The sequence below is a fragment of the Adiantum capillus-veneris genome, chromosome 6 (assembly GCF_014529385.1).
Source record: "Adiantum capillus-veneris isolate H3 chromosome 6, ASM1452938v2, whole genome shotgun sequence".
Lineage (NCBI taxonomy): Eukaryota > Viridiplantae > Streptophyta > Polypodiopsida > Polypodiales > Pteridaceae > Adiantum > Adiantum capillus-veneris.
Genome location: NC_140936.1, coordinates 94,318,630 through 94,332,377, shown reverse-complemented (window position 1 = coordinate 94,332,377; position 13,748 = coordinate 94,318,630). Strand labels below are relative to the sequence as shown.

The following is a 13,748-nucleotide window of genomic DNA, read 5'->3' as shown; positions in this document are numbered from 1 at the left end:
ATTCATAAACCTAAACAAGGGACTATGACTTAAAATTATATTGAATCTAATGTTCAATACTAAGAAAATGTGGTGAATATTATGCTACCAATCATAGTTAAAGTAAACAAACATGGATGCTAAAAATCACAAGAGGCAATGCTAATAGACAAGAAATCCATGTTCGTGTTGATGATCGTGCTCGATTCGAAGAGTGAACTAGACAAAGATTCAAAATCCCAACAGCTACAATGCATTCCTGCACACACTAGAAAACACAAGGAATACCTCTAGTGGGAAGAGGCACCAACCTTTATTAAACACAATCAACACAACATAAAGAACCCTAGCCTAATTATTTACACCCCCCTAGAGAGTCAAGGGAGCAGGATATTGAATAGATGGGCAAGTAGACCTAGGTCTAAACCCCTATCCTTGTCATCGTCGAGAAAAACAAAGTCATTATTCGTGAGATCATACGTGCCATCCGTGTAATCATGTAAATATTCCTCATCATTAGAGGAACAAATGTTCACTAAAAATGTCCCTAGACGTTTATAGTCATCTTGGTCAAAAGGTTACGTACGCGTGTGCAATTGGAGAGACGTTCTCTATTAAGTAGGGATCAGTTGTGGTTAAGAGACGTATCAGCCATTCTAATTCCTCAAAATTCTTCTCGCACGCTAGCGTATCTACCAAATCCCATTCACAGGCAAGCACTAGGTAGAAACACTTGTGAAAAGTAAAGAGGGTACCTCTCACCCAAGGTAGGAGTGGATGACTCTAACGTACTAGCCATATCTGTACACACAGATAGATGTTGGTTAGTGTGTAAATATTATAAGGGTCATGTCAAAATATCGTGTCCTTGTGCATATGTGTTATTATGATTTTTGGGTTCTGTACTAGAACTTGTAGGTTTCTAGCTTTTGGTTTGGTGGCTCTTGCTCGTTTACTTTTTTCTTTTTCTTTGAGTATAGGGCTATATATATACATTCCCTAAGATTAAGAGATTGAGAGGTCAGGGAGGAAGGTTAAGAGGGGAGCAAGTGAATGATGGATGTTAGCAAACACTCCCCCCTTCCTTGGGTAGATCCTACCTTTTGGAACGATGTGGTCACCTTTTGAAACCAATTGTTCCAAGTTGTTATGGATGAAGACTTTGACCAATAGTTTTCAATCGCCCTAGGCGTTTCATCTAGTTGCAAGGGTGGTAAGGTACTCTCTTATGATTTGGCTTGCAATGTTGTTGTAGGTGGTGAACTTACAATGGGAGGTGCAAATTCTTTCTTGTTTGTATCGATATTTACAATGGTAGATGAAGGTTGTGTCAAAGCTTGTATTTCCGTATATGAACTACATGAAGAGCAAGAAGCTTCATTTTTTTTTCTTATAGTTGAGCCGAGCGAAACAAGTCGTTCTCGTTGGGTATCCAAACTAGCTCCGGATCAGGTGTATAGTGTTCTGTGATCTTTCCCTTCCCACAATCTTCAATCGACTTTATTGTTACAAGATTTGACTCACATGGGTCTATTGGTGACAGCTTAGTAAATACAAGAGGACATTTAAGGCACGTCTCAATCATGAAAGAAAACATTAAAAGTATGCCTAGTTGAACTCTCCTCTAAGCAGCTTTTGAGAAAAATCATTTTTCCAAACATTCAAAATTAATTTCCTTGAATTTGCCAAGAAGAAATTTTAGAAACTTAGGCTATTTTTTCATATTTTTACACAATTTTTCTCTATTTTGAAGCGGAATTTCTCCTTTTTCCCTTGCCCTCAACCGACATTTTGGAAATTGAAAACAGCACGATATTATCCGAACACTGCCTCCAAGGCTTCTTTTAGAAAGCCAAAAAGGAGAGGCGTCACTAAGGCCTTAGTACTTACCCTTCAAGGCAGGCCAAAATATGTTTTTGAGGAGTCCTGATTACTATAAGGGCATGTGGACAGACACTTAAGCAGCTTTTAGTAGTGATCGGCAGTTGCCTAGTGTCAAAGGCTTAGATGGAGCTTCTAGACAGCCGCAGAAAACTCTCGTGGTGGCGTGCAGGAGTTGTCTTTTGTTGTCCTCTTTAGCCCTTCTGATCGTCCTTGGCGAGTAAGATCGCATCGACATAGCTTTTTTTCAAGTACGTAAGACGTTTTCTTGTGTTTAAAGGAGGGGGCTGCCATGGCCACCTGCGCTCTTTTTGCCTCCCGGCTACTTCGTCGTTCCAGTCATTCAGCTGTTGGTTACAGCTTCTGCTATGCCGCTGCAGCTGTTGTAAGTACAACTTTTTTCCCTTTCACGATTTCACTACTGTGCACTTTGAATTGAAAGCTGCTTGCTTCTAAGATGCTTCAGCTGACAATCATGGGGAATTACGTTCCGATACTATGACTATAACTAGGTTTTTTTATTACCACAGTTTGAGACATAGATAATCATCAATGCGTAGTGCAAGTTTGTTATCTTTTGTTAGCATCATTGCGCATAGTGGAAGCGAAGGACTTTGCTTCTGTTATTGAATTTATGGTTGTGTGTGCAGGCAGAAGAGCAATCATCAAAAATTGCAAGGCAATTTGCAGCATCTTTGGCAAGGAGATGGTTTGACGGTGCTCGAGCCTTCAGGTTAGTATGGCAGCTTTGACCCTCTTTCGGAATCTTTGGCACTTGAAGTGTAAGGACAATTTTATAGACCTTAAAGATCCATCTGACGGGTCTTGACGGGGCTTGAACTCAAGACCTGTTGAATTCCTTATTCCTTGCTCCTTAGAGGACCATAATTTGTGATTTTAAAGGGTGTGCAGAGGTCTCTTAGGTGTTTTAACTGTGTGTATAATCATCAACGCAGCACAAAGGCAGCAGCTGCTGATATTATTGGTATTGATCTTGGTACAACAAACTCCTGTGTTGCAGTTATGGAAGGAAAGGTGAGCCAGCAGGGTCTAAACTGCTCTGCAGGAAAAAATGATTATTGAATGGGTTTGCCTATGTTAAGATCATTTAATCCTTTTTTACCCTTCCCAGTCACCACGAGTGATTGAAAACTCTGAAGGATCTCGAACAACACCTTCTGTGGTGGCCTTTACTCCAAAAGGGGAGAGACTTGTGGGCACACCTGCTAAGAGGCAGGCAGTTACAAATCCTGAGAACACGGTCTATGGTACTAAGAGGCTGATTGGTCGAAGTTTTGATGATCCGTTAGTGCAAAAAGAAATGAAAATGGTGTCTTACAAAATTGTAAGAGGTCCGAATGGAGATGCATGGGTGGAGGCAGGTGGACGGCAGTATTCGCCTAGTGAGATTGCTGCATTTACCCTTATGAAGATGAGGGAAACAGCAGAGTCATACCTTGGTAAATCAGTTTCTAAAGCTGTCATTACTGTCCCTGCATATTTCAATGATGCCCAACGGCAGGCAACAAAGGATGCCGGGCGCATTGCAGGGCTTGAAGTTGCCCGCATAATTAATGAACCCACAGCAGCATCTCTTGCATATGGGGCTGACAAAAAAGAGGGAGTTATTGCTGTTTTCGATTTAGGAGGTGGCACTTTTGATATTTCAATTCTTGAAATATCAGGTGGTGTTTTTGAGGTGAGTTTCTTTTTTACCATTGTTTATTGAGGATTTGAGGAGTTCTGCATGTTATGTTTCTGTGAGGCTGATTTTCTGTTTTTTGCAGGTAAAAGCCACTAATGGGGACACATTTTTGGGTGGTGACGACTTTGACAATGCTCTTCTGAACTATTTGGTGCAAGAGTTTAAGAAGGAGCAGGGTATTGATTTGAGCAAGGATAGGATGGCCATTCAAAGGCTTCGAGAAGCTGCAGAGAAGGCAAAGGTGGAGCTTTCGTCGTCCACTCAGACTGAAATCAATCTCCCCTTTATAACGGCTGATGCTTCAGGTGCCAAGCATTTGAGTTTAACAATCACCCGCTCGAAGCTCGAGTCGCTTGTTAATGATTTAATTGAAAGAACAAAACAACCTTGCAAGGACTGTCTAAAGGATGCAGGAATTTCGGCAAAGGACGTTCAAGAAGTGCTGCTGGTAGGTGGAATGACAAGAATGCCCAAAATACAAGAAATAGTCGCTGAAATTTTTGGAAAGGAACCCAGCAAAGGTGTCAACCCTGATGAGTGTGTAGCTGTGGGAGCTGCTATTCAGGGTGGTGTCCTTAAAGGAGATGTTAAAGATCTACTTCTGTTGGATGTCACACCCCTCTCTCTTGGGATTGAGACACTTGGAGGCATATTCACTCGGCTAATCTCAAGAAACACTACTATTCCTACAAAGAAAAGTCAGGTTTTCTCAACCGCTGCAGATAGCCAGACGCAGGTGGGTATCAAGGTCTTGCAGGGTGAAAGGGAAATGGCTTCGGACAACAAGCTCTTGGGACAATTTGAGTTGGTTGGTATCCCCCCTGCTCCACGAGGTGTGCCACAGATTGAGGTTACTTTTGACATTGATGCTAACGGTATAGTGAATGTGTCGGCCAAGGATAAGGCGACTGGAAAGGAACAGCAGATAACAATTCAGTCATCTGGAGGCTTGTCAGAGGCTGACATTCAGAGGATGGTAAAAGATGCAGAGTTGTATGCCGAGAAAGACAAAGAGAGGAAGAATGCCATCGATGCCAAGAATGAAGCTGACAGTGTTATTTACTCCACAGAGAAGAGCTTGAATGAGTATAAAGACAAGTTGCCCTCAGATGTTGTTGATAACATTCAATCTGCCCTTAGGGACCTCAGGTCAGTACTGGAGTCGGACAATGCTTCTTTGATAAAAGAAAAGACCAGTACGGTCCAAGCAGCTGCCATGAAAATTGGAGAAGGTCTCTCCAAGCAGTCGGGGGGTTCAGGCGGTGCAGATCAAGCAACTGAGGCTGAGTATGAAGATGTGGCTAAGAAGTAGAGTGTTAGGTTTTACTGTCATATGACCGGAGTAGGTAAAACTACAGGTTGTAGAGACCGAAGACAGACTCTGGTCTCTCCTGATGTGGTTACTACGTAGGTATCATAGTCTGCAACAGCTTTCAGAATTGTAAGGTTGTATTCCCACTTAGAATAAGGCTTCAACTGTCTGTGTACATTTTGTTTGTTGTTGTAACAAGCCAATTATATAAGTATATACTCACTGGTCATCGGGTTGCCACAGTTGATTCATGAAGAAGGCTGTTTTTTATGTTTCTTCGCCAACTTTGCTGCTGTATGTGGGACATGAGTGAAGAGCGCCTTTGGCCATAATGTGATGGGTTTCAGGACGCTAGATACCATGTTAGAGCCTTGCAATGCAATGGCTAACTACAAAGGCAATCAAGGACAACATAGAAGAGTTCCAACTCGCTAGGAGGTGCTCAATGGCAATGGGGTATTTTCCGAATCACATCTCCTCACTCCCTACTAAAGAAACAATTGTGCACAAATTTATCAAGTCCTTCACACAGGATGCACAGGGACCTAATGAGTCTCAACACACTAATGGAGAACAATTGGTCAAGTCTGTGTATACCGACCGATCTCTAATAAATTTCACTAACGAATGGTACAAGCAAGAGAGAAATTAAGAGGGAGAACCTCTTTATCATTTTTCCATTGCCAGTCTCTTACTTCATTGTTTTTACGTGCATTTGATTAACAAGTTAGAGGCTAATCTCTCCACATTGCATTAGTAGCATAGTCTCATGAGCATCGAGAAGTTCAAGGGTCCCATGGCCAAAGCACAAACTCTTTGAGGTAGCTCTAAAACACTGGTAGTCTTCGCACGATTAGAATTCTTCCTATTCACATTGTTCACATTTCCTTTATACCTAAGGTTTCACTTTAGCATTGTTTAGACGTGCAAGGAAATTAAGGTTCCATCTGATGCCAAGGGATGCTAGTTGACTCCACATTACAATGTGGGACTTGAAATGAGTCTCTATCATATCATACAAGATCAAATTGTTAGGAAATAATCAAGGTTACGATAGACAGACGATCATTTCATGTCACCAATGTACATTCATTGCTCTAATGCATCCATCGTTACGATCTTTGGCAGTTTTTGTTGAATTCACTTTGGGCAGTTTTTGTTAATTCCTCTCTTTTGATTCTAGTGCCCATTCTCCGGCATTGTGTAGGATAGAAGTTTGTTTGAGAGCTTTGGTCCTTTTGCATTTTGGTAATTCTTGAAGTAGAACAAGAGCATAAAGGTAAGTTGAAATTAGTGAGGTACATAAGTGATATTATTTGCTAGTGAAGGGATAGTAGAAAACATGTGTGTAGCAAGTTGGGAATTATGTTTTGGTTGCTGATCATTGAATGTATGGATGGAAGCATTCATGGGACATCCATACATAGAAATGCATGAAGAACATTTTGATGTGCAAGAGAGATCTTTAATGGGTTCTTTAGAAAGTGTAGACCATGCAAGCAACTTTTACTGTAATATCCTTAATCATAACAACAATGCATGCAAGGAATCACAAATATCCTTCATCTACAATTTAAAGTCATATACATAGATAGGCCTTTCTTCTTCATAGTATTTAGCTCTATCTTCAGCTTTAACTTTCTTACCTTATTTTTTGTTACACTAGGAAGATCAAATTGTTCCAATTGGCATCTTGTATGTGTCCAACCATTCTATCTTGCACACTGATAAACTAGTACATAACCTTTCATGCACCATGGTTCTAATCCTTGAACATATTCATCTATTGCCGAGTAAGATTCTTCAATGGAAACGTCGGTGTGTTTGTGCTCACCTTCACTGTAATCCTAATAACCTTTACCCACATCAAGAAATTGGTCATTCTAAACTTCCAAGCATGGAAGTTTTCCTTATACAAATTCTCACTGATGATTTGGTTGATTCTACCATTGTTAAAAATGTTTACAGAAAAATAGAAATTTACACAAAACTTGTAGCATGCCAAACATAGATGGAAATTGTCACAACCTATGACCACAATTTAATGAATACACCCGATGTGATGTTTCACACTACTATAAAATAGATTTATATTGCAACACCAATTGAGCTTCCTACAACACCAAAGCAATACATGAACCAAATATGATGTTTCACACTACTATATAATACTTTGAAATGTAGCACCAATCAAGCTTCTTGCAACATCAAAACATTAGGTTTGCAAAAATCCAAAACTTAACATTTGTGCATGCTCTCTTAATCCAAAACAGAAACTAGAATGTGCTTGGAATGAAAACATTTTTGCCAAAAGTATAGTCCTCCCAAAAATCTCGAAGGTGGATGTAATACTCACACGGGATGGAAGAGAAAGGAGAAACCCTTATCCTAAACCGCTTCTTCTCTTGCTCCTACTTACTGCTCATAGCTAACCACGATCAAACTTCAATAGTATGTAAAGAGATAGAGAAGGAGAGAGCTTGATTTCTTACAAGCACACAACATGGTGAATCTTCTTCTTCTTCTTCTTCACCACTCACATTGATAAGATACTATTCAACGTGATAAAATATGTCTACAAAACATAAGGAGGAAATACAATATAAGGAGACCACTAGGGAGTGTGTTTCTAGGATAACGTCCATTTCTCTCTCTCTATAAGTAGGCCATAAAGATGATGTGTAGCTATATCATAACTTGTAATGATCCATGTATAGCTGCATTGTGCCAATGATTAAGGTAGGTGAGAATTCATCCAAACAAACTATGTATTGGTATTGATATCTCCACACTTGGAAGGGGGAGGTCAATGTGCAAACCTACAAAGTAGCTTACTTAGTCTATATATTGGTAAGTTTGAATGAAAGAATGGTTAGTTTAAGGTTGGATGAGCGGACACACGAACACATGCCATTGGGCGAGAACATTGGCCCTTATACCCAACAATCCACTTATACTCATGAAATCTCCTTGCTAAAATTTGGTGTCATTTGGAGTCTTCTAGCTCAAGATTTGATCTTGAGCTTGGGGAGTTTATACTTGATTTTGCAAGTCATGCTTTAGCCTTAACTACTGAACCTATTTTGATAGATTATGCCCTTCCACTAGTTGTTAATTATATCCTTGAGATATGAGTTGATTGTTGTCTTTTGTGCTATCTTTTCTATACTACTCTTTGCTATACTCTTTTACCTATCCCTTAGCTCCATTGGTCCCCTTATTGAGAAGAGGTGTAGATTCGACACTGTTTGTGGCATCTTATTATTGCTTTGTAGGGTAATGAACACAATGTGTGCCTAATGATAGCCTTAAAAGATGCAAAAGATTTATATGAAATTACTTTTTGATAGGCTATCCAAACAAGCATAAAAATAAATTCTTGGGTTGATACCAAGAAGGTAGGCTAGCCTAGCATCACCACATTTGACCTCGCATGAGCATTCTTTAAGGCTTCATGGCAACCAATGCAAGTGCATAGTGAGCAGCGCTTTTGAAAAGTTTAGCAAGGGTTTGTTTCTACGTAGCCTCAACAACAACAAAGATGAACCAACACCAACCATCGGATATGGAAAGTATAAGGGTAAAGCAACGCTAATCAATGTAGAATCAGAGGATGACACTCCTCAGTCCATTGAGTGCCTACCACCTAGTTAGCGGCCTATGCACACAGATAAAGCTCTCAACAAGGAATACGTTGCTTTGTTTGACTCAAGATTGTGAAGCCAAAAGCAAATGCATGAGCTCGCTCGAGGACAAAGGCAAAGGCAAGATTAACAAGGACGGCAGTACCAGTACTTTGTTAGCTGCCTCGGTACCTACGAGGTCTGACAACCGTTGCTATCAATGTGAGACAACGCTTTGTTTGGCTCGGGAGTTTGAAGTCAAAGAAAAAATCAAGAACTCACAAAAAGACAAAGGTAAAGGCAAGCTAGATAGAGATAATGGTGATAAATATTTGACAGAGGAGATCGACATGGCACACGTGGAGGTGACCACAGTGGCCATGATGCCAAATTTCTAGTCATGAGGCCGTTTTCGCCACTAGCTTCAGTCAGAGAGAGAGGCTTGTGAGTGGCAGAGAGGGGCAAGCAGTGCTCCCTATGAATAATTTGGACGTTTGTGTAGGAGTTCAAGGCACGTGCATCTGGCAGGGAGTTTGAACCCTTGTGTTGGAGTTGAAGTTACCGGTGTTTGAATTCATGGGTCGGAGTTCAAGGCACATGCATCTAGCAGGGAACTAATTAGACGTATCTCAAACACTATGGATGACTGCACCAATCCATCGTTGTTCAATTATAGACCAGATGTGTTTCAAAGATCATCATCTAGGAGTATTTGGACATGATGTGTTCATAGTTTATGAATGGGGATTCTTGGACGTGTGGTCTACAATTCAATTTTTTAAAAGGGCAAGTGATGCTCAAGATAGCATTCTTCTAAGGTAAAAAGTTGGAAGTAGCAAATCCACCCAAGGTGTATCTAGTAGTCTGCAGCTACTGGGGTGTCCATGGTAGCTTCTTCATCGACTTGGTCTCACTATTTATGTCCACTATGAGCTCTAGAGAGGGTGTTGAAGGTTTATGGAATCTCAAGTGAACTGGCCAATGGGCACATTATTTATCTTGGCTTTAGGTATTTATTTTACTTTTTCTGTCAACGTCTGGGTAGGGCAATTTACTGAGGTGGCTATATAAGCACACCTAGCCCCCATTGTATTATGTATCAATTCATTGCCAAGGTTGGTTGGTTCAATACTCTCTCTCTCTCTCTCTCTCTCTCTCTCTCTCTCACACACACACACACACACACACACACACACACACACACACACACACACACACACACACACACACACACACACACACACACACACACACACACACACACACACACACACACACACACACGTATTCTCCCCATGCTCTACGCTTCCACATCGTCGACTTTGATACCTGTTAACTCAACTATTATGCCTAACTTTTTTAGGTACCAAACTTGGACTTTTGACCTTTGAAAGAAGTTGGATCAAAGTTGTTTTAATTTTCGTTTTTGTTTATCTATTCCTAATTGACGCACCATTATGGCCATTTTTGCCTTTTTCTTGTTGATTAACAGACAAATTTTTTAGGAAAAAATTGACTGCCTTATTGCTTTGGTGCAATTGCAAACTCTTTGATATCCAAAGTAGGGATTCTCATTGGAAATAGCCTTGAGAAATTAGTGTAGACTTTGGCATCCCAAACATTGTGTGTGCTAGGCTGGTTGAGCTTCATTTGCTTGTATTGGACTGTTACAAAAGCCTTGTTTGACCAAATAAGTGTCAGCTTTCTCATACCAAGCACGAGGAGATTTCTTCAACCCATACAAAGCCTTCTTACATCTGCACACTTTGTCCTCTTGTCCTTTTATGACAAAACTGCGAGGCTGCGTTACATAAACGTCCTCAAATATGTCACCATTCAAGAAAGCAGTAAGAATGTCTGATTGATATACATCCCAACCAAAATGAGCTGCCAATGCACATAGAAAATGCATACGACAAGTGGGAGCAAAAGTCTCTGCATAATCTATGCCTTTTTGCTGTGCATAACCCTTGCAACAAGTCAAGCCTTATGGCGATCCATCTCACCATCCAGCTTGCGTTTCAACTTGTAAACCCAGTTCATACCAATGGCCTTTTCACAAGGAGGCAAATCACATAAAGTCAATGTGTCATTTTCTATAAGTGCATCATATTCTGATTGCATGGCAGCCATCCAATTTTTTGATTTCTGTGCTTGATCAAAAGAGAGAGGTTTCTCAACATCATGTAAGCTAGACACAGCCAAAGCATAACAATCTGATGCATAAGATGCATGGTGAGAGCCTGAACGAGTACGACTAGACAAAGGTGCATCCAATTTACTGTCACGTAAAGTGTGCACCAGCTATTTTTCCATACCTCTAGCCTGCTCATTTTCAACCCTTTCCTCATCAAGTACATCATGTACGTCTGCATCAGTAATAGGCTGATCTGTAACATTTTCAGAAACCCCCATAGGCTGTACATTTGCCTCACTGGAACTTACATTCGTATTTCCACCACTGAAAAGAGGCAACAAAGTGTCATAAATGTCTTGTGAGCTTACATTATTGTCTCTAGTACATGATAGCAAGGGCTGAACAGAATCTTCCACAAACAGTACATCCCATGAAACCAGAATACGTTTTGTTTGCGGATGATACAACCTGTAACCTTTGCTTTCAACACTATACCAACAAAAATACATTTGACAGCCTTATCATCCAATTTTCCGCATTGTGTTTGTGGCACCAAAGCATATGCCAAACAACCAAAAACACGCATGTGCTCAATAGAAGGCTTTCTATGATGCCATGCTTCATATGGAGTAATAGACTGCAAAGATTTCGTAGGACACCTTTTTAGTACATAAGTGGCACACATGATAGCCTCAAGCCAAAAAGAATACGGCAAAGCTTGACTTTTGACCATACATCGTGCCATTTCCGTAAGTGACATGTTTTTCCTTTCAGCAACACCATTTTGCTGAGGTGTATAAGGCACTATACATTGGTCTTTTATCCCACGACTAGCTAGAAATGCATTAAATTCATGAGACATATACTCCCCCCCTCGATCGGAACGGAGGGTGCCCATAGTACATTTCGAGAGATTTTCAACCATAGCCAGAAATTTTTTGAAGCACATAAAAACTTTGGACTTTGCTTTAAGCGGAAATACCCATGCATGCCTGGAGTAATCATCAATGAAAGTCACGAAGTACAGGTAATTGCCCAAGGATGGAGTTTGCATGGGCCCACAAACATCACTATGCACAATCTGCAAGTTTCATGTGGCCCTAAGTGAACCATCCTTTGGAAACTTAGAACACTGCATTTTACCCAAAATACAGCCTTCACAAACAGGTTTGACAGGTGCTTCAAGAAGCGGCAAAGAAGCAACCATATCAGATTTCTGCAAACGCAGCAAACTAGCAAAATTCAGATGACCAAAACGTGCATGCCAATGTTTTGCATCTGAAATAGCCCTTGAATCTGCAAACAACATTTGCAAAATTTTGTCCACACTTGTCATACAAAGTGAGCTTATACAACCCATGACACAAAAGGCCAGATGCAACAATTTCATCACCAAATCTGAGATCATGAATTGTACATCTGTCATCCACAAATTTGACTACAAGTCCAAGTCTAGCAAGTGCGGATATAGACAAGAGATTCTTATTGATCCCAAGTACATAAAGTGCATCAACAAGTGTGAAGGAACTGCCATTTGCAGCAGTAAGCACAATCTTTCCAACTCCCTGAATCGGATAAGAGGCATTGTTGGCACAAGTGATTGAATTCCCATGAGGGACAGACTCGAGAGAGGAATCTGGAGCAAACAACTGACAAGCATGCATCATGGACAACAATATTGTAAGTGCACTCTGCGCTAAAAGCCCATTCTACATCAACATAAGCAACATAGTCTCCTTTCACAGAAGACTCAACAATGGCTGCATTTGTAGTGGAACCAGCATTTGTACTGGAACCAACCTCTTTCTTCTTAGCCTCTTTTGCCTTCAACTTAGGACATTGCTTGATCAAGTGATCATTAGCTTTACAATAATGGTAACACATATTCATTTTGCCCTTATCACCAGAATTGCCCAACGATGTGCTGCCAGTAGAAGCATTGGGAACAGAAGTTTTTCCACTCGCAGCAGAACCATAAGAAGTGGCTGCATTGCTGTTACCACCCTTTCTTTGAGAAGCAATAAAAGCCTGTTCAACTGCACGCTGTCTAGTCCTGTTTTTTTTGGAAAGTGACTCTTGCAACAGCAATGTGCATAATGCATCAAACTTGATAACTTCTGGATTTCCTTGGGTCATAAGTCTCCAAGTACTAGCAAAAGTCTGGTAAGAATCTGGTAAGGCATCAAGAACAGTCTGCACAAGGGAACTGTCTGAAATGACTTCACCTACAGAAATAAGTTGCTCATTGATATTCTTGACACTAGCAAGGAAAGTGTCCATATCATCTTCGTCATGCATAATCTTCGACTCCAGCTCTTTATGTAGCAAAGCAATTTTAGCCTCATTGCGACTTGCATAAAGACCATCCAAAATATCCAAAGCCTGTTTTTATGATTTTGTTGAATGGATGTGAGGAACAATGGTGCGCTTCACAGACAACGCAATCAGTGCATGAGCATGCGCATCCTTGACATCCCAACGAGATTGTTCTGCCGTAGGCAAAACAACTCTAATAGCAGCAAGACCTGCAACATCCTCAACATCGCCTACATCCTCAGAACTAGGACGTACATCAATGCCCTATTCTAGACGCCCTTTGACACAAGAACGTGTTGCATCATATAAGTCCACATAGGGTAATTGTCCCCATCCAACCTGTCCTTAGTAGCAAACATCTTGAAGACATCTGTGTTGTTGTCAACCATGGTAAATGTTGCACCTATGTGAAAATTGCCCGAAAATAGGAGAAACGGAGCAAGAACAACACGTGCTATATAGCACAAAAGGTAGAAGACTGTAAGGCACATGTTATGTAAAAATCGGCACTGACAAAAATTCTGCACAAAACGAGCCCTCCTGAAATATTTGTCGACCTGCGCGAACGCTTACCAAACCTCATTGTAATTAGAGAAAGTGAGCAGGCGTGTGCTGAAGCAGCTGGTGACTAAGCCCGGGAGGAGGTAACCTGCCCTGATACCAATTGTTGGAATTAGGGTTACAGAGAAACGCACACAGCTTGGAGAAGACGAAGGAAGTTCAAGGCACACAATAGAGAGTGTGTTACTTAGTGTGCAATGGAAAGATAGATAGCCCTAGAGTGATGGGCGTATA

The 13,748-nt window shown here is 40.8% G+C and overlaps 1 protein-coding gene across 2 annotated transcripts; it reads left to right on the top strand.

The window, feature by feature from the left end:
* The first annotated feature begins 1,987 nt into the window (after positions 1 to 1,987).
* LOC147455910 (heat shock 70 kDa protein, mitochondrial-like) lies at positions 1,988 to 5,106 on the top strand. Of its 2 annotated transcripts, none has more exons than XM_086514535.1 (5): positions 1,988 to 2,245; positions 2,511 to 2,593; positions 2,817 to 2,895; positions 2,993 to 3,559; positions 3,648 to 5,106. In XM_086514535.1, the coding sequence occupies exons 1-5, from the start codon at positions 2,153 to 2,155 to the stop codon at positions 4,875 to 4,877; spliced, it is 2,052 nt and encodes a 683-aa protein (XP_086370661.1). In that variant the 5' UTR covers positions 1,988 to 2,152; the 3' UTR covers positions 4,878 to 5,106. The 2 variants fall into 2 exon arrangements, with proteins under 2 accessions (XP_086370661.1, XP_086370662.1); XM_086514536.1 differs by having other exon boundaries at positions 2,088 to 2,245; positions 2,882 to 2,895.
* Positions 5,107 to 13,748: the final 8,642 nt, after the last annotated feature.